Below are 21,883 nucleotides of genomic sequence, written 5' to 3'. Positions count from 1 at the left end.
ATTGATAGTGCAGACCACATGATCCCTAAAAATCAGATGTTCATTAAAAATAAGGGTAGAAATATGCAGCGTTAATATCGTCATTACACAATATATACCAGGTTATCGATTTCAGTTTATTTATACTGATTATTCTTTATTTCAACATTGGGTTAGGTTCAATATGGTTTCTACGGAGTCCCTTGACCGACATGCCACACATTTATTTCATTTCGTTATTTCGAAATGTTATTTCTTTCGTTATATCGGGGTTTTTTTCATTATATCAAAATAATAGTTCATCTTAGCGAAATATATTTCGTTATATCGAAATGTTATTTCATTTTATAGTTTTATAGAAATACTATTTCGTTTTATAGAATTTGATTTTTGTTTTTTATCGAAATAATAATACGCTTTTTTTCGTTATATCGAAATATTATTTTGTTTTATCATAACAATAATTTGTTTTAGCGAAAAGTTACTTCGTACTAATATCAGGTCTCTGTGTCACTCGGCTATTGAGCTATTATGACCTTGGATAAAGGTCAATGACATTAATCAGATTCAGGGCCTTACACCTATTAAAAAGTCGAAAATATTAACTGTTTAAATACAAACGACGAATAACGATGTCCAAAGGACGAGTAAGTCACTTGATATTTCGTCTAAGGTGACGAAAGAAATGTTTTAATTTGAATCAAGATGTCAGTCATCCTTGATTTCAGAACAGATTGAAACATGAAACCATTTGGTTAGGACCACATCGTAATTATTTCCAAAAAAGTTCAAGCTAAATCTCACTGGTGGAACTTAGAAGAATGTTCATAGGATCATTCAGGAAAACATTGATTGAGCAACCATGTTATAAGATAGTCAAAAAAATAACCCTTTCCTTTATTCCTTTTCACTCTCAATTGCATCAGTGTAACTGGAGCAGTTAAAAGTTTCCAACATGGTGGTTTAGCTGCCATCTTGGATTTCAGAAAAATAGCAACACATGGTCATGACCATCTAAGGATCATTTTGGGATAGAAATCTGTTAATACTAATGTTTTGTTATCTTTTTGATTGGCGATGACAAAAATAGGCAAAAGAAAAATGCGGAAAATGGATCAAAGTTGAAGGCAATTTATAGCACACCATCTCATGATGGTGGCTCAAATATGACCTTAATGTAGCAGCAGGGACCGAAATATGTTTCCTTAAAAAATATGATTTTGTGGATTATGCTTTTATTGCTACTGGCTGTTAGATTTTGGAATAACTTATTGCTACTGTCCCAAATATAATGATACATACGCATTTATGTATTATTAACAAACCATAAAATAATTTTAGAATAATAAAAAGCAATATTTAACAGTCCAAGGATGAAAAGACAAAATCAGTTCATTTTTTAAATGTATTAATTGTAAAATAAACAGACAAGATTTGTTTTTATTTTGTATTAATACAGATCAATAAAAAAACAAAGTATAAATATCTACTTAAAGCAGGATGGAAAAAGGACTAATATATTCTGTACAATAATACAATGCTACCTGCACAATTCATGTCATTAAAATTTAAGTCTCTGGCTTCCTCTAAAAGTGACCTCTGTCGAAACATCATATGCTTTTACAGTATATGCAATGCAAAACTAATATCAAATGCAAAAAATGGACATGCAGTGACTGTTGAGAGGATCAAACATATATTACTTATGCTCCGCGGTGGCCGAGTGGTTAAGGTGTCCCGACACTTTATCACTAGCCCTCCATCACTGGGTTGCGAGTTCGAAACCTACGTGGGGCAGTTGCCAGGTACTGACCGTAGGCCGTTGGTTTTTCTCCGGGTACTCCGGCTTTCCTCCACCTCCAAAACCTGGCACGTCCTTAAATGACCCTGGTTGTTAATAGGACGTTAAACAAAAACAAACAAACAAACTTATGCTCCTGATCATTCCATACATGGTATTTAATATACATGTAATAGGTGACCGTACCTTTTACGACAGAGTGGTGTTATCCTGTTCTTCACAACTCTGTGACAAGATGATCAAACAGTTACAACATTTGTGTTTATTTGTTTACATTCAGCAAAAGATAAAAAAAAAAAAAAAAAACAACATTAATGTGAAAATAACCTACATGTATCCAAAGAAATCTTTGAGATGAAGAAACTATCAGGCTCCGTTTTCATCAATATTTCTTAACTTCAGGAAAATTCATTGACTTAATATTTTCCCTTAAATGCAATAGAGGATTTAAGGGGAAAACAACTTCAGGAACCTAACATCTGTAATGTTGACTGGGCTCGTACGTTCATGTCCTTCGTTTACTCTTAAGTGAACAGAGCACAACTGCAACCAGCAATCCCTGCAAGCAATTAATTAAATATCCAGGAGTTCTCACAATGGACTGACCAAATTCTAGATCATTTTAACATTCCTTTTAGATTATTATGTGTACATGTTACTACTTGACATTATGTACAAATTTACTTTAAGTTTACTTACGTTTTATGGGTACAGTAGATAGTGTGTACTTATTTTCTTTTCAAAAGTTTTTTTTGTATATAGGACATTCTTTATAAAATTAATGTACAATGTAATAATATTTATGCCTAACTCGATGTATCGTATGTAATGCCGCTGTCGGCCATCGTAGTATCTGTATGGCAAAGTGTGGAAATTCCTACAATAAATATGAATGTCATTTTATATATAACAAAGAAAAGAAATGGGCGTTTTAAGTACATTTATACACACTGTGTATACCGGTACTCTAAGAGGGTGGGGAATGAACGGCACGCATACATGCTACAATTGCAGCAATTGCAAACTTTTCGATAGCAAAAGCGTTGCTTCCCCTACCTATGTGATTCACAATGTCTCCTCTCATTTGGTATCACATTGGAGGGTTTTCTCCCATTACCACAATTTACAACAAATGTTGACTACTGAGTGAGAAATTAAAACCACAAGGTTTCGACAGATGCAGTTTCATGAAGGCCATGGGAAATGTGTATGGTTGATATGGTCTTAATTAGAAATATAATTTATGCGATATGAAATCAGACGTGTAGTTTGTTGATATACCATTGTGTTTCCGTTGTCTATACCCTACTTCTCATTTTGAGAGTGTTACCTAACCGCATCTGACTTAGATTTGTGTGGTCGGTGTCGTCGGTGAAACAGAGGACGCTTATTCTGCCAGAGCACCTGGTCGGATTTTCCTTTTATTTTTTTTCGGGTTTTTCTGTTAGACAACTGTAATCGAATATTCGATACGTAATACGACACTTAGCTCTAGAAAGATGGAAAGACTTAAATAATTGCTATGTTAATTTGTTAATTACAAACCTAAAACAAGAACTGATGACGTCTCTAGGACCGACATTTTACTTTTAATACGAACGTCATACTGCTTCATAAAAGTTGCATCATATTGTACTTAAATTGTTTTGATTCACAAAAGATTCTAAATAGTTAATGGCACGTCTTCTTTGGATGAGACCGCAGTGTCTTTAGTATTGATGATAATACATAAGTTGTTGTTTCAAAATTCTTCGTGAAATGGATATTCTGGATGGTCCTTCCACCTACGACAAAGAAGACAGGAAACGTTTATACATGACAACAACCAATTAAATATAATAAACTGTTTAGTTTAATAATTATATTTATTATTAAGTTAAATAATTACCAGGAAATCGTTTTACCATATTGGATTCTTAACCTTCATAATAATCTCTACGGTTTATAACTGATTGTTCAACTAGTCTATTATACAAACATCTGACTGAATTGAGAGTGGAAGTCGAATTTGAATAATGTTAACTTCATAAATGAAATATGGAGAGGTAGATATTTTTTAATGTTTGATTTTCCACTCCTTACACGACCATTCCCAATTCCAAAATTAAGGAACCTCTTCGTTCTCATGACGTAATAACCACGTAGTTTTAAAATATACTGGAATATACTCGCTAATAATTTGTAAACAATACAACGACAAATGAATCTAGAGAATGATGCATTTCTGATCGGCAACATTTTTCTTGAGTTTGGTTACCAGATCTTCCAACATGATTGACATTTCAAATACCCATATATACATGTACAAACTATGTCGCTGCTTTGGCCGATTTGATTTTGCTTTCATTCGAGTAATGTTATATAAAAAAGCTTATCTGAACAGATAGCAGAGACCTAATCAAGTTTTTTATAAGTCGGAAACCTCGCACTGATAGTACGATATACGATAGTCGAGACATCACTACCCACGGAACAGACCCATGAAGGATTATATTAATGTTATTTAAACGTAAGAGACATGACAGTGTAGGTTTCATTAGTGATTAATGTCTATGTTTTAAGCTCCAGTATGCTATAAACCCTGTAGATTATACTTGTTGTTCATATGGGAAAAACAACTGCAATGTGTGATATTGTTTTATATTCAGATGATTTCTTTTATATTTATATTGTAACTTACCATGCTAATCCTATTCTCTGACTTATAGCTCAGTATGAATATAACTAAACTGTATATCAAAAAATTTACAGTATAAACTTGAATTATCCGACGAAAAATGTGTTATTGTAAAGGGTAGATAAACGTTTTAATCAACGTTTGTTGAAATAATTGTGATACATATGTCGCTATTACCCTGATCATTATTGAGTTCAGATTCCTAATAATCGCCCTTCGATAAGAATAAATTAATTTATACATTGATACGATTTTTGAAATAAACACACAATATTCTAAGGGATTGCCACTCCATTTATAACACAATAATACATATTATAGTAGTATAAAAAGAATATACATGTAATATATACCAAAATATCCTCTCTTATGGACATCCTATATTCATTACATTGTACATAGATGGATATCAGATTTACATTATAATGGGCACTCTACCATTCATTTAGTAATATGTATAATGTATTTATTACATTTTAATTATGTTTATGGATTTTCATGTTTCATAAGACTAAGGAATATCCTACCACGAGATGACGAATCGACGTTCTCCGTTGTCAATTTCGTCAATATGGTTCATGTCCGCTTCACTCAAAGAAAAGGAGGAAATCTACAAACCAAAGTTACTTCTTTTTTTCTGCGGTCTCATTAAATATTGATCAATTTGAAAAAAAGCTGCTGAATAAAAAGGTCAACCATAATTGTATGTTATCTGTATGTTATGTCAAATTGGCACACACCACTTCAGATCTTTCCACCTTTCAGAGTTAATAATTACCTGTAAGTTCTCTTTCATCCTCTGTGGGTTTTCGGATTTCGGAATCACAACAATACCTCTCTGTGCAAGGTTCCGAAGAAGAATCTTTGGGCAAAAATATATTAATTTAGCAGTGTTGTGTAATTAGATACAGCCAAACCTCGTTATCTCGAATTAAGTGGAGATAAGGGAAAACTCCAATGTATTCGAGCCTATCTAGTTGATGTTACATTGAATATAGATGTTTTTATCCAGTAAAATCATAATTGAATCGTAATCAATGAAAAAGCTGACTGCAAAGCTACAAACAGCTCGATGTGATGAGAAAAATGTAAGGAAAATCAATTGAAAACAAGATACTTTTGATTCTATTTCTTTTCAAGATAACTAACCATAATAGAATGGAAAATATCATAGTTATTCATAAATCAAAATTTAGATACATTTTCAGTTGATCGTAATTTTGTCCATTGGAGTTCCCTCTTCTTGTTTTACATAAATAGTTGTACTGTTGACGTATATACACACTGCTGATGGGAAAAAAAATACCTGTCGGTTTCTGCTCCAACTGTTTTGTGAGGGTTCGTGATGTATAAAAATCCGATTTAGTATTTTTATATCAAGCTCGCACTCTTTTTCATTTTTTAATGGCGTTTGAGTTGTATTGTTTTTATTTTCTATAAATAGACGATTTGTATATTGTATTCCTGTAATTTTAACTAACCTGCCCTGGTGTGCGTTTATATTTCGCAGCAATATCCATAATAATAGGATGTTCCACCAAGTTATCCCTCGATTGAATTTTACTATGAAAAAAAATGAAACATCGTTTGATGGTTATGATGCATACTTAAAATACACTCCTTCAAATATGAACCACAGAACACTTTTTCTAATCACCGATGTGTGCATATCTATGCTATTTCATTTTAAGAAACAATTACGAATGACAATTATTTTTTCTGGAATATTTTTTTCTATTTTACTTTAATTCTTTAGGTCCGATGAAGAAGGGTGAACCAAGAGGGCAAAATGCTTCGAGTAGGATATTCCTGGATTTACAAAACTCGTGGAGTTTCTTCTGCGGAAATCTGGCATGTGCCTCCACCTGCATTAATCAATTGTCTTATTAACTGTTCCAAGTTGGAAAAAAAGTTTTATTTGGGATTAATCCAATGAGTTCATGAGAAATACTTTAAAAGAAATTATGCTTAAGGAAATAATAACAACTGTAATGTGTAAGGTCAAAATAGGAAAGTATAGTCATTACAGAATTAAAGCGTCTTTTATCTTTTGATTCAGGAAATGCCGTACGTTTGCTTCATTACCTGGCTGACAGCTGGTCGAATACGTGCCGTCTTACATATGTAGTCTAGTTGTTTGGCATTGAAGCTCGACACGCCAATCGAACGCGCCTTTCCCCTGTATATTGTTTCTTCCATAGCCTGTCATATGGAAGTAACCATAAGTTTGTTTTAAATGAACTCACTTTACAATTTAATGCATCAAATTAATCTATAATATGAAATGCATCACGTAAAGCAAAATGTCATTTTACAATTTTAAATATACGATACAAAATCATCAAATGAACCTAAAATGTCACTTTCCATATGAAAGTAAAATGTCGTTTTACGCTATCAAATGTTCCTTAACTGTCTTTGTGCAATATGAAATGTATAAAATGAACCTGAACTATCTTTTTACAATATAAAATATATCACATTAGCCTAAACTGTCTGTTTACATTGTTATGCACTATTAAATAATCTTTGAATAATTTAATATTGAAAGAAATATAGCCACAGTTAAACGCAATCCTCTTGTAACATAGCATTATGAATAGTTACCTTCCATGTTTCTCTTAAATCAACCGATGTAAAATCCATAGGTTGTGTAGGTTTCTCGGGGTAGAAATCCAGCTCCTGGGCATTAGAATAAATGTTTTTTTCAAATGTCGGTTGCATTTCCAGATTTCCATAGTTGTATAGTTGAAAAATATATTTTTCTAACATTAAAAAATCCGTTTTTTTGTTTTTTGTTTTGTTTGTTTGTTTGGGGTTTTTTTTTATGTAAAACACTGGAATTGTTCAGCACATTTTAACTCAATGACTGAAATACCATATAGCATTAAAGTCGTTTATTTAAGGATTTATTTAAGTCCGAAGTATCAACATCCTACCATCTGATGAAAATATATTCCTAAAATACCCGTGAACAGTTTGATCACATATGTAGAGTTACATGTACAACCTATAGAAGAACGCCAGCGTTTTATGATGTTTTAAAAATTATTTCTTTAATTAGATTAATGATTTTTTTTTCAATTCATTATCGTAATATGCTGTTTTTATTCTATTGTGACTGATTGGACAATTAAAATTTGTAAAATGAAAAAATATCCTACGAAATTCGTATCTTGTCGTGAAAGGGTCCGTTTTCGTATTTTGCTTTCGTACCTTCATTGCACACGGGACATGAATAAGGAAGAGGTCCACATAGTCAAGTCTAAGCCTCCTGAGGCTTTCGTCTAGAGCCGGTCCTACGGCACTACCCTTCATATAAGTTGGAAATAACTGTAATCAGAAATTTGTCATCAATACGACGGGATTATAAAAACAACCAACATATTTATCTTAACTAAACTATATTCTTTTACTTACTTTTGTGGTGATGAATACCTCCTGTCGGCTAAGGTTCGTAGATTCCATATATTCTTGGAGTGCTTTACCAATAACTGTCTCGTTTCCGTAGAAAAACGCTGTGTCTATATGGCGGTACCCCATATCAAGTGCTCGCTTAATGGTTACCTCTAGCTTTTCAGGAGAAATCTGTAAAGGTACATGAAAGTATAAAATGTCAATATGAATTCGCGCAAACTCTGTGATCATGATAGACGTTATATATATGATATTGAATCCATGTCAATCACGTGCTAGATTTGTTTAATAACAATATAAATATAAAGTATATAAATGCTAAATGTCACTGTTAAATTCGTTAAACTATATTCATTGTTCAGCATTTATTTGAAACGATATGTTGTGAAGTCTTTACTTTCTAAGTTGGTCCTGTTGCAGTATGTTGGTTTCAGGATCCTATACCTACTTCATTATCTCTTAATATCGCCCTATCTGAACACTGTCATGATAATATCAATTGATACATATCCGGTCTACAGGTTAATATGTACCACACCTAGTTAACGATGGCAGTGTAAGGTTGCACTCCATAGTTGGATTCGGTATTTGGACAAAAATGACAGTACATGGTTGTGCTTAAAATTGGAACAATGGTGACAGTAGAAAACAGTTAAACATTTGATATACGTTGAAAAACCTCACCCTTGATGTCCCGAGGGCTACTTGAGGGATTCGGTGTCCATTGTTTAGCGTGATGCAATCTGCCATTTTGAATCGTGTTAGACTAGAGCTGAAATAAATTAAACTATATAATTTAAAGCTTCTACAGGGTAGAACTTCCATCTTCAATAAAACATAGAATCTCGTTTGCAGTTACGTTGATATAGAAACTTGCCCCATTAGTGAGATGTAGGGTTTAACGTCTGGAATGAATAAAAACATCTTAACATAAACCTTCTCTGTAGATAGATGAAAGAGATGAATACATAAAACCATTGTTCTAACTGAATCATAATTTGCGGTCTAAACTTTTTTTAAATCATAAAACAATAAACAGCACGTTAAGAAGGTAATTTACTTTGTTTTAGCTAAAAACTATATTTGATAGTCTTGTTGGCTAAGAAACAGTTTTTAAAAGGCAATAATGATTATAGCATGATCATATAAAAATGAAAAAGAAGTATTGAAAAGCAATCACGTGGTTAGAATATCAACGGGATGTACACGATAACTATTTTTTGTCAATCTGTCTTTCATAAATGTGACAAAACAATTATGTAAATATGGTTCTTATTGTAAGTACGGGACTGATGTCGTGTAGTTCTATTATCAACTAGAAAACTGCTATTCTAAAAATTAACCAAATCATATTAACGAGAAAGTAACGACATATGAATGAGATAAGCTTCATTATATTAAGACGAAAATCCGTAATAATGAAACAAGTGAATTAGTAAATCAGTAATCCGTATTAATACAAGACCTTCAACTATGAATTCTTCATTAGATATATCGCCCTGAAGGTGTATGAATCGTGATAAGATAACCCATATACATGTAGCTATAGGCCTCCGTAGAATAGTGCCGCAAAACTGGAGGATATTGGAAATAACAGCTTAATCTTAGAAAATAGAAAGCGGCCGTTTCAATATTATCTTTTACGGCTTACACACATCATATACTGTAACTTAAAAGATAATTTATGTATTTTACTTAGGGAGATTGGAAAGCTCCATTTCAATATTCTTATATTATAAAGGAGAAAAGTTAAAACAAATTAAAATGCTTCTATTGTAAGCATTAGCCAGCTAGGGATCACATTCAAAACAGACTGATTCAAGACCTGGATGCGTTTCTTGTCATGCTCATTACATATACACATGCAAATTGATAATTCCTTTTCAATTTCTTAAATAACGTTTCATTACTGAGCGTAAAAAGACTGTCTATGCGATTCATACATATCTAAAACATAATATATTTCAATGAATAAAAAAGGAAAGGGATCTTCTTCACTACAGGTTTTCTTTTCTCGAACCCGACCCGGAAGCAGTTCTGGAATTCGATCCAAAAACTTTTGATTTCTGAAGCAAAGTTCAGCAATTTCACTACTCAAATATTATTTGTTGTATAAATGTTAAAATATTTCATTACCTGGAAAAACTAAAAGCTTTATAATTTCCTTCCATTGTCCGAAACCAATAATTGTCATTAAATAAAAAAAAAAGTGGAGTAAACTAACAAGATACATAAAGGACAAACTATACCACATAATCTATTCAAAAAGACAACATTTACCACAGATTTAATTTAACATCTACATTGTATATTCGGCGGTCAGTTGATTTTTAGAGTCGTTTGTCGGCATGTCATCAAGTATAAACAAGCATCTAAGGCTTGTATAATACAGACGATTATAACAGGTTTTTTTTTTAAATAAATCATTTACATGAATAAATTCACTGAAAATATCTTGTAAGTCTACTTAACCTTACCTCAACTTAGTGGCAAACAGCGTTTGTGTATGTAGTTTTTAGAGACTCGACTGAATGTGATACGGCAGAAAGACAATGGTAGTCTTTAATGTGATTCGTGACTTGACTATAAAGTAAGTAAAGTAGGCAAACCAGGAAGTTTCTCCGACCGTACGTTTAGTTATATATCACGTGTTACAACCATGCTGATACAAAACTTGCGGGTCATCAATGATGTTGAATTTAAGCATTATCAAAGGTCTAATAACAAATAGGATAAAGGTTAAGGATTTGTTTTTGATGTTTTAATTGCGCAAGTATTCAATTGAGTATTGGTATGAATAATTTTCAGTTTTATGAAACTCTTCATAAATGCGTTATTTCTATCAAAACTCATAATATTTTTTAGTTATAACAGAAAAACAGAAACCAACCTTTAAATACAATACTTCAATAATTTAATTACGGATTTTCTTTTGAAAAATGATTACGTTTAAATATCCCTTCCGTGGCCTCTTATGTGACTAAAGTGCTGTCACAGTGTCGTCTCGGAACGAAAATGTGCAGTTATGAAACGAGGAATGAAACGGCAATCTAGAGTTAACATGTTCTTATTGCTCGATGCCAATTAAAGATTAACCATTACACGGTCAGGTTAAACATTTACTTCGACGATCAATTGACTCCATTAATGGTCTGACGTCACATTGACGGGGAAACTTTTTTTCTGATAATGCGGAATAATGTTGGGATGTTTAAGAAAAAACAATAGAAATAAGAGTATACTCGCATCTATTGAACAGAAAATATCGCCATGCATTAAAGTAAACTTCTGTGTTGCTTGTTTTGCCTCGTTCAATATGTATAACACATGCTCAACTTGCTCTTTTTTCTTTGGTTTATCTTTTTATAAATAAGTTATTTGATTATCTTTATCGAATTGTTGGGCTTCAAAAAAATGTGTTATTCATTTCAGCTCTAGTTTAACAAGAGTGGACATGGTGGATTACATAACGAAAAACAATGTACACCGAATCCCTCGTGTAGCCCTGGGGACATCAATGTAAAAGTTTTCCGATGATTATCAATTGTTTAACTGTTCTCTATTGCCACCATTGTCCCAATATAGAGTACAGTATTAAAAGATTAATAATCAATCTTGCAATGGAATATAGACGTTATTGCACATATCGGTGACTAGAAAAGGTGTTTTCGGGTTCGTTTTAAGAAGTGTTTTTAAGGATCCATCGTTTTGATCCTACAATATTTCATTTTTTTCATACTAAAATTCAATCGAGGGTGGAACATCCTATTATATGGATATTACCGGGAAATATAAATGCACAGCAGGACAGATGCATCATTAAAAAAACTAAATAAAGAAATGGCGAGCTTAATGTAAGCATAGGAAAATATCAAATAAGACTTTTGATGTATCAAGAACACTCACAAAGCAGTTTGAGTAGGAACGTAAGTCCCGACAGGTATTGCTTTTTCCGTCAGCAGTACACTGACTGGTGTATATAAAACAAGCGTGGGAAACTCCTACGGACAAAATTACGATCAACAAAATATATCTAAATTTCGAGGCAATTGAAAAGGGCTTAATTCTGTATAACTGTGATATTTCCCATTCTGAATATGTTTATTTATTTTCAAAAGGAATATAATCAGAAGTTTCTTACACTCATTTGATTTTCCTTACAGCGGTAAGTGAACAATTATAATTCCAGTGTCATCGTTATCCTGTATATCTCATCACATCGAACTGTTTGTTTACCTCCGGGTTCAGTAACATTCGCAAAATGAGAAGTAAGGTGTTGACATCTGAATCACCAGGCATATCAACAAACATCGTACACGTCTGACTTCATATCGCATAAATTATATTTCCAAATAAGATCATATCAACCATACACATTTCCAATGGCTTTAATCAAACTGCATCTGTCGAAACCTTGTGACTCAGTAGTCGATAACTGTCAAGTAAATAGTGATAATGTGAGCAAGCTCTTTAATATGGAATCAAATATAAACAACATTGGTAGGGAGGCCTAGTTCGTTCGCTACCTTCTAAGAACCAATTTCTGATGTACTGGTATACATGTAAGTACGTCAAATTACTTTTCTTTGTAATATATAAACCAATGTCCATATTTGTTGTAGGACTCTCCACCCTTTGTCAAACAAATATATTTTACTCATGATGTTATGATGTTAACCCCCAAACCAAACCCTTTCAAATATAGGCGGTGCCTCATACAGAGGCTGTATTTCTTGATGATGCTGTGTGGTGTATCATGCGAGGGCCCCATCAACAGACGATTTTTACAGTCTTTGCTTCTATACATGTAGGTTGTTTTATGTATTTGTTCATTATGATAAACAATCGAAATAGTTTGAAAAGAACGTTGTTATTTTTTGTTATTTTTTATTTTTTGGGGGGTTTGGTTTTGTTTTGTTTAATCAACAATGGTCGTTAATGAAAAGGCTAGAATGTCACAAAGAGTACATTTGTAAAATAGACCTAAGTATTTCCTTCATTTAATGAAATGTACAAAATACTTAAGGATTGAATCTTGTTTTGGTCGATTTCATGGGGTCATGAATTGAGTTGCTCTTGAGACAAATTTAATGAACTGCGAAGCAGTTCATGTTGAATTTGTCTCAAGAGCAACTCAATTCATGACCCCATGAAATCGACCAAATCAAGATTCAATCCTTATATTTCAATTGTCTTTTTTTTTCGAATAAAAAAGTCGGTCTAGATCTTAATAACTCGAAGCATGTGCAAGTCCAAATGCGGAAAATCCCGAGGAGTTCCGGATTGTGCATGTCTAGTCGGTCGAGTAAAATAGTCCGCAATTTTAGGAATAAAAACAGCATTATTTTGTCAAAATAGAAGTATTTAGCATATCTGGTCTTTCATAAAATGCAAGAATACATTATCAATTTGATAATTTTAATAAATATTCCATGTTTGTAACAACAATGTAAAAAAAGTGAAATCGTTCCGCGGAAGGATTTTAATCATGTATTCATACGCACTGATCAGTGTTAATCTGGTCAAATTCATGAGCAAATGAAACAGATTAAGTTTGGTAAGTTCATTGAGTCCAACTTGAGTAGAAATTGAAATATATGGAAATGATTAGCATTGTTAAACAGCAACATAATATACAGCCTTTTCGTCCGTCTACGACTCGCCAGTGATGTGTGAGGCCAAAAGAGTAAAACATATCAAACCAATTATTGAAATCATATTTGACCTAAACAAATGTTTAAATAAAGAATAATCAGTATCAATAAACTGAAATTTATAGCACAGTTTTTACTGTATAATGTCGATTTCAGCGGTCTTACTATCAAGTCTGGTTGTCGCGATAACATGGCCACTGTACACAATTTGTTTCTTTAATAGATCATAGCTCATCAGTTACATAGCCATGTAATCTGAATCCGCGGGTGTTTCAAGAACCGTTACTATAAAAACAAAATGGAGCCTTCTCATGGGTCAAAAACAGATATATTAAGAGTAAGGCTCCTCGCGCTTCCATCCTGGCCAACAAGTATGATTAATATAAAGTTAATATAATTTGTATCGCAGTTGATGTTAAATAAATAAAGGTTGCAATTGTAATGTTGTAATTATAATCAAGATTTGGTATAAAAACCCCAATGTCATGCAGTCCTAAATGTTATGGTAAAGTCAGTGAAGGAGAAAGAAACAGTTTGATATAAATATATATTAACCCTTCCCATTTATCCTCTCATTTGTATCACCATTGTCACTGTATTTCAAGGATCTGCGTGGTCTGCACTTGCAATTGGTTATACTAGATGTACATGTATAAGATGATATACATCTAATTGGTATCTATAAATTTGCTACTCATTAAAATAGTCTTGTACAAGTGTATATTGCAAATGATAGATAGCGGGGTATAAATTAGACATTGAATCACAAACAATAGAATTTGACCACAGCCCTTGAATAATAATTTTATTCGGGTATTGAATAGAACATATCATCTACGCAATAATAATAAATGTTGCACCTGAAGAAATTAAGGAAAAAGGGACGCCCGAAATAAATTTCTTCGCGTACCTACTTATTCTAAGATAAGTCACGAATCACACAAAATCAGTATAAATGCTGCACTACATGCACAGTCGAGTCATTGGTTGATGCATCGTCACTGTTAGCGAATACAGTAAGTAATTTTAATGTAGCAAATTATGGTTTCACTAAATATTTCATGTGGATATCTAGACAGGTGTAATTTAATGAATCAGATATAAGTGTATTTGTTTGTATAACAAAGGCAAGCAAGTGAACGAGTGTAAGTATATTATGGTTGGCTATTTGACTAGGTCAACTGAACCAAAACATAACAATAAACTTCAGAACGAGCGGACAAATATAAAGTGTAGCTATAAGATGTGCAGTAGTTATATGTTGTCTGAGCTGTGGAATATTGTGTCCTTCATTGACATTTTCATAGTTTGTCATAGTGTACTGTATGTTTTACATGTCCTATCACTTTCCTACTTTACACAGACTTTTGTATACTTTGTATAGTAAGGTTGCACTTTGAATTCCGCTTTAAGTTACACATTACCACAAGGAAGTTTACTCGAATATACCACAGTCCCCAAATACACACATCCAAACACGCTTATCCAAACCGTACACCTCGCACACAGGGAGGGGGGCGACCTTAAATGACAATAGCTCTCAATAGTTTGTGTTTTGTACCATTGTGTTATGTTTTGGAAAGGAGTTGGTTAGGCTCTGACCTATGTCAAATCCTTTTGTAATACGTTTAAGTCATTGACATTGTTTTAGATTGAAATTTAAATAGCTGTCAATTGGACAGAAACCAACATAAAAAATAAATCGAACAACTAACTCTATTTCCATTCTGTGTTGCATTTGCCTATATGTCGTTAGTAAACCAAACTGTATTCATGAGACTGTATACTACAATTTACAGTGATTCGGTCATTTTAGGAATACAGCCCAAGGTGTTGCAGGTCAAAACAATGGCCGCCAGTTACTTTAACCTAGAGAGTTTTCGAATGCTAGCATTTATTAACATAGGTCACAACAACAAAATAAAGTAACTTCACAAGTTATGAGAGTGATATGTTATGATTAAAAACATGTTACTACAAAAATTACTATAAGCGCCATTCTTGATCTATACGAAATTATCAAATTGTCAGTGTCGACACACTGACGGGCTCGTTTCCGAATTTTCAGAAATGCAAGACACGACAACATTAAAAGTCAAGTCTTTATTTTTTTAAATCTTGTAAAAAAAAAGATAGTACAATGTATCGACATTGTTTCCGGTTGTGTATGTATACTGGATTTTAGTTTTTCAATGATGTCAAAGGCCTACCTTACAAAATCGAGCCCCTGTGAAGTTGAAAATCGTCTGCTAAGTTAGCGACACTGATGTGACCGGTTGGACTGGATTTTGTTGGAATATCCTTGGAATCGTTTTCACCTACTGTCAAAGCGACTTTCATTTAGATTTAAGAACTGATATTCTTCTATATATATTTATCTTCCACCCAATTTGTAATCATATCGACTATATACTACCATTTGGTAACAATTCAGTGCTTAAAAAACAGTGCAACGAGGGCAAAAGACGAACAAATCAGTAAATTTACATCGAGACCTCTGAAAATGTACAAGGATATTAGACTAAGGATAAGCGAGGACCCATCATGTAAATACGGATTGCATAGGGGTTCAATCACATTCCCAAAATGAGAACTATGGTAGTGACAACGAACACGTGGCAAAAGGAAATATAAATATAATATCCAAATGAAAAATACAACAATAAAACCATAACCATTAATATCTTGTAAATTCGATAGACTTTCCTAAATATTCAGGAATGGACAAGTATAGGCTTTGGGCCATATCAGGGAATTTTAACTGATTTTGCAGTAATATTGCGGAAGAGCATAACAGAATATACCGGCTTCAGTGATGGATAAGATCTGCAAACTAAAACATATTGAAAGTATGTATTTCGTATATAACTTTTTAGTATCGTAAAAAGTAAAGCCTAGTTTATCGGAACAATTTTTATTCAGAAATATAGCTACATTTCATAGTACTGTGACACAATTTATTAATCATCTTGTCGTGGAGATGATATTTTGGAAGGAATTATAGAATAAACGTATTGAACATAGCAAAAACGCCGTACGTTTTCAGTCGATATGAATGAATCTGTATTGTAAGTATTGAACAAGACAAACAAGAATTTGGCACTTTTGAAAATGAATTGAGAGTTAGATTCAGCACAACCAAAATCACTTAAACTGCACCATACGACAGTTCCATGCCTCTAAGACTTGTCAGTGGCGCGTAGGTTCCAGCAAAAGTCATCCAACATTTGCTGTTGTCACTAATGTCATTTTCCAATTGTTTGGTGTAAAGTAATAGTTGAAGTGTTAAACAGTGTATTATTTAAGGTCACTCTTGATCGTAATAAGGACGTGATGTGGCTTTAAACTTAACATTAATCATCTAGGTAAGCCGTGACCAATAATATGTACATTGAAGCGCCCTTTATACCATCGCAGACTTTCATTAACACTTATTCATATTATGTAATAACTGGTTATCATAACTTTCCTCTCATCCTAATTAGCTTTCCTGATTATAAGTAGTTGGCTATCTGGTTAATACGGAGATGATTATCAAGTTAATGCGGCTTTTTCTTATCTCGATATAACGAAAATTGCACGATGGCGGTCTCGATCAAAGGCATTCCTAACATTCTGAACGGGGATGGTAGTGCAAAGATTAGAAAACCGAGTTATTGGAGACAGGTGTTTTAGAATTGGATGTTCAAGGTTGACCAACAAATCTTTGAAGTTCTTCAAAAACCATATTTCATTTCTTGAGAAAACAGTAGTCTAATGCGCCTTCATCCCTATCAAAGATTTTTATCAGATATTTTGTTTTTTGTTTTTACCAGTGACACCATCTCCTCAATCGCTCATTTGAAGTTCCATTGATGCGAACTTTATTTCAAATAAAAGTTATCGCTACCTAAATATGACCTTATTTGATAGGTTTAACGGCATAAAAGAGCTTACCAGTACTTGAAAGACAGTAACCCTGATATTTCAGTGAGCTGCTGAACCCTCACCTGGGGAATTCCCACCTTATTACACCAATAATCCAACGTCATTCCATTTTTTTGTAGGATTGTATATTTCTGATTTTCCAAATTTCAAGACTTTCTTATTTTTTCCTTTAAATATGAAATATCCATTCCATATGTTATTAACTCAAGCAAATTGTTACAACCGTAAGAAACACATTTTCCTCAGGAACTTGGTTGCAGTGAAATATCAGCTGATTGGATGAATTACTGTGTGAGACCTACATGAATTTCTTTTATGTGAAAGATTCCAATACGAGGTAGATCCAAGTTCTTACATACACGACATTTTTTTAGGTTTCATAAGGATTCAACAATTTGAAGAAAAAAGGCAATATGATGCTATAAGTCACAAATAAAATGGGGAAAACATGACAGGGCAACATGAATATATATGAAATAGGAAGGTGTGGTGAAATAAGTGTTGTAAAAATATTTTATATGAGTAGGGGAACGAACGAGCCTACAAGGAGCGATTCAATTAAGTAAATGTAGTGTTTCTTATATTTTTTTTTAACTTTGTTAAACGTGTCAACCTATCTAACAAAAAATAACAGAAATACACATGTATATGTTTTGATCAATTACATACATGGGTTACTTATATTTCTTGACCGACCAAGAGCGTAAGGTAAGGTAGCTTAGCTCAAACCTTTGCAAAAATCGTAAGATATCGTGACTGAATTTTATTAATGGAAGAGATCAACACAGAACGTGATGTAACATTATAACAAATCATGATGATCGTAAGAGATCGAAGCAGAACGTGATATAACGTTATAACAATTCATGATGATCGTAAGAGAACTGGACGGAACTGGTGTGAGACGAATAATGATAACTTCAATGTCAAAAGCTGGTTCTCAACCTGCACGAAGTAGACATGTTCTCGGTTTTACCATGCTTAGTAAGACAACAATATACAGTATTAGTATGAAATGTGTTAACATGTTATTATTTCTTTATATTACAAACCCCGTCAGGCGTATCTATGTCAAGAGACCTACACAATTATCTTCTATGTTTCCTTTGAAAACCATATTGAAATCTTACTTTACTAATCGTGGTTACGACTAACAGTATATACTGTTTATGTGTACTTGTTCTATTTATTTCAGCTCTAGTGTCAGACGAGTGGACATGGCAGGCTTTATAACACTAAACAATGGACGCCGAATCCCTCAAGTAGCCCTAGGGACATCACGGGTAATGCTGTTTTACAAATTGTATAGGGTGTTTCCATCTGAGAAAATATGGTAAACGTGATGGCTTAATATGTAATAAAATTTACTGTCTACAGAAAACATCCCGATAATATAATCGTTATCTTGATATTGGGAACAAAATTAGATTGCTCTAATTATTTCATTTTAAACTCCAACGTTATACTGGTATCATTGTCCTGACATACAGTACGGTATTGTTCTTCAATGGGCGTCCTCAGAAAAAGTACAACCTTATGCTACAGGTATCGGTATTAATCGTACAGAAGAGAGCCGTTTAGCAAATATTGGATTCTGCAACTAATAAACTTTCCTTTTTATGCAAATTAGGAAATATATATTGCCATCATAATATAACTAACAATGCTAAACAATAAAATAAGGAATAAAGCCGTTTTTCGCTTATCGTGACCTAAGCCACGAGTACACTGATAGTCTGTGCTAAAACTACATGTAAGGTATCACGTGACATATTGCGATTCCCACAGTAACAACGTAGATCGTATTGATCCGTTGTTGTGTTAGGCAATGCTTAAATGAAGTCAAGCATTACCGTATGAAATAAAGTAAAATTGTGAAATCAAACAGAAATTGTGCACAGCATATATTGTATGTCTCTTGTCGACGGGGCAATTTGTTTACGTTTCACTTTGTTTTGCTTTTTTACCTAAATGAATATTTTCTATTATCACCTTTACACTTTGTAATGAATACAATTTTCGTGTTGAAATTTTTTTTTAATATTTCAAGAAAAAATGGCACTGTAGTAATAATCGTGATAGAATAATATAAAAAGTTTCAACCTCATGATTCGAACTCCTAAGATCCAGGCTGCTAAGCGGCGGGTCTATCATATGTAGACTTCACGGAAAACGAACTTCATATCATCATTTAAAGTTAGTCTTGGTAATGTTTAATTTAAAATATTTCATTAACAACATTTTAAGGAATCCGATCGGTTGGTAGAATAACCCGAGACATTGTAACCGTTGGTCCTCCGATGCGCTCTATGTTAGAAATTATTTGAATTTGGAGAAACCTCTCTCGAAAGGTGCAAATAACCCGATAGAGCAACTTTGCGGTCATATAGAGAATTTTGCATTGCAATTTATGAACACTTTTCCGAAAGTAATAACATAGATTTACTGTTTGCTGAATTAATTGTCCCGTGAATAGCCGGAACCATTTTGAAGCGGGACCTCTTTATAGTAGTTGGGTACTACCTCACTGAGCGACATACAGGGAGCCCGTTGCATGCCTTCCAAAGCAATTAGGGTAATAAGTGTCTTATCGAATGATACAAGCACGACAGTACAGACCGCCTATCTCAACTTGTACAAATTCATGATATTACACGAAAGAGTGTACATTTTACAGATTTCTTCTGAAAAGCTAGAAGTGACCATAAAGCGAGCACTAGAAATGGGGTACCGCCACATAGACACAGCGTTTTTTTATGGAAACGAGGCAGTTATTGGTAAAGCACTCCAAGAATACATGGACTCCTCGAACCTAAGTCGACAGGACATGTTCATAACCACGAAAGTAAGTTAAAGAATAAAGCTGTGTTGAGATAGTCATGTTGGTTTATATCTAAATACCGTTGTAGCCTGTGATAATACTACATGTAAAGGTGCCACGTGACCTATTGAGATTTTCACAGTACCAACATATATGGTATTGATCCATTGTTGTGTTATACTGATTATGTAGACAATACGTATAATTATCCATGCATTACCGTATGTCCTTCAGATATAACTTCGGATATGAATATATTCTAGCATCATATTATTACTAATAAATACCAAACGATTAGGCCACGTAACCCTTAACCGCACTCTTTCCTCTATAGACGGTACTCAGGGTAATTTGTCCCTGATAAAAATCACGTGATTATGACTCCTCAAGGGTTTCTACAATACCGTTGTATTGATGACGACTCTCTGATTACAGTTATTCCCAAGTTATATGAAGGGAAGTGCTGTAGGACCGGCCCTAGACGAAAGCCTCAGGAGACTTAGACTTGACTATGTGGACCTCTTCCTTATTCATCTCCCGTGTGCAATGAAGGTATGGAAACAACATACGAAAGTGGACCATTTCATAGCAAGATACCAACATACATTTTGTATGGTGTAGGATATTACATTCCCGGTGCTATATCCAATGGCACCACTCTAGTTTTCTTTTTGGAAACGTAACTTGACCAAGATTTGTATATTAGATGTCGACGATGACGAAGAAGACTCCTTACCTTCCGGAGTAATTAGTCTCATTATCCTTACACTTTTTAATGGTCTCCATGCATATCTCTCTCTATATATATACACACATGTTTATAAGAAAAAGAAATCTGTCCTTGCGAAGGTGAATTTATAAAAAATAACATTTTTGTTATTTTGTATACACATGTTTATATATTTCAATTTTAAGAGTGTTGCTTTTTAATTATGATGAAAATACAGAAATGATATTGGGATTTTCAAACTAGATTTAATGTCATCATACAGAAAATTGAACCCTACCCTGCAATATCTACACATCCTATAGAGTTGATGTTCGTGGATTTAAGGGAAACATGGAAGGTAATTATTCAGTATGGTTTGTTAGGTGAGTTATATCATTAACTGTGTCTATATTTATGTGAATATGAATTCATAAAAAAGTATAACGACATTTTACATTCTATTGTATTGTAATGTGAGTATTTAGGTTCATTTGATACATTGTATTGTGAGTATTTATGATCATTCGATGTGAATATTTAGGCTATAAGTTGCTGTTTAGGTGTTAAGGTTCATTTGATACATTATACTAAAGTTACTGTTTAGGTTCATTTGATATATTTTATAATATAAAGTGATAGTTTATATTCATTTTATAAATGTATTTTGTAAAGTGATTGTTTAGGTTCATTTGATACATTTTATAATGTGAAGTTGGTATTTAGATGTATCCAATCGTTAAGTCCATTTTGCTATTATCAAACATACGTCTTCCCATATGACAGGCTATGGAAGAAACAGTATACAGGGGTAAGGCGCGTTCGATTGGCGTATCGAGCTTCAATTCCAAACAACTAGTCTACATATGTGAGACTGCCCGTATTCAACCCGTCATCAACC

At 33.3% G+C, this 21,883-nt stretch overlaps 1 protein-coding gene across 1 annotated transcript; it reads right to left on the bottom strand.

Moving 5' to 3' along the window:
- Positions 1–3,170: 3,170 nt before the first annotated feature.
- Positions 3,171–10,464, bottom strand: LOC117329344 (aldo-keto reductase family 1 member C15-like). Its single transcript, XM_033887262.1, has 11 exons — positions 10,352–10,464; positions 8,559–8,646; positions 7,878–8,045; positions 7,674–7,790; positions 7,065–7,139; positions 6,543–6,659; positions 6,201–6,322; positions 5,939–6,020; positions 5,236–5,319; positions 4,985–5,067; positions 3,171–3,564 (listed from the first exon to the last, which is right to left on the bottom strand). Exons 2-11 carry the CDS (start codon positions 8,622–8,624, stop codon positions 3,522–3,524), a joined length of 957 nt encoding a protein of 318 aa, XP_033743153.1. The 5' UTR covers positions 8,625–8,646; positions 10,352–10,464; the 3' UTR covers positions 3,171–3,521.
- Positions 10,465–21,883: the final 11,419 nt, after the last annotated feature.

The sequence above is a fragment of the Pecten maximus genome, chromosome 6 (assembly GCF_902652985.1).
Source record: "Pecten maximus chromosome 6, xPecMax1.1, whole genome shotgun sequence".
NCBI classification, from domain to species: Eukaryota; Metazoa; Mollusca; class Bivalvia; order Pectinida; family Pectinidae; genus Pecten; species Pecten maximus.
The sequence above is the reverse complement of the archived record's forward strand: the minus strand, read 5'-3'. Positions and strand labels throughout refer to the sequence as shown.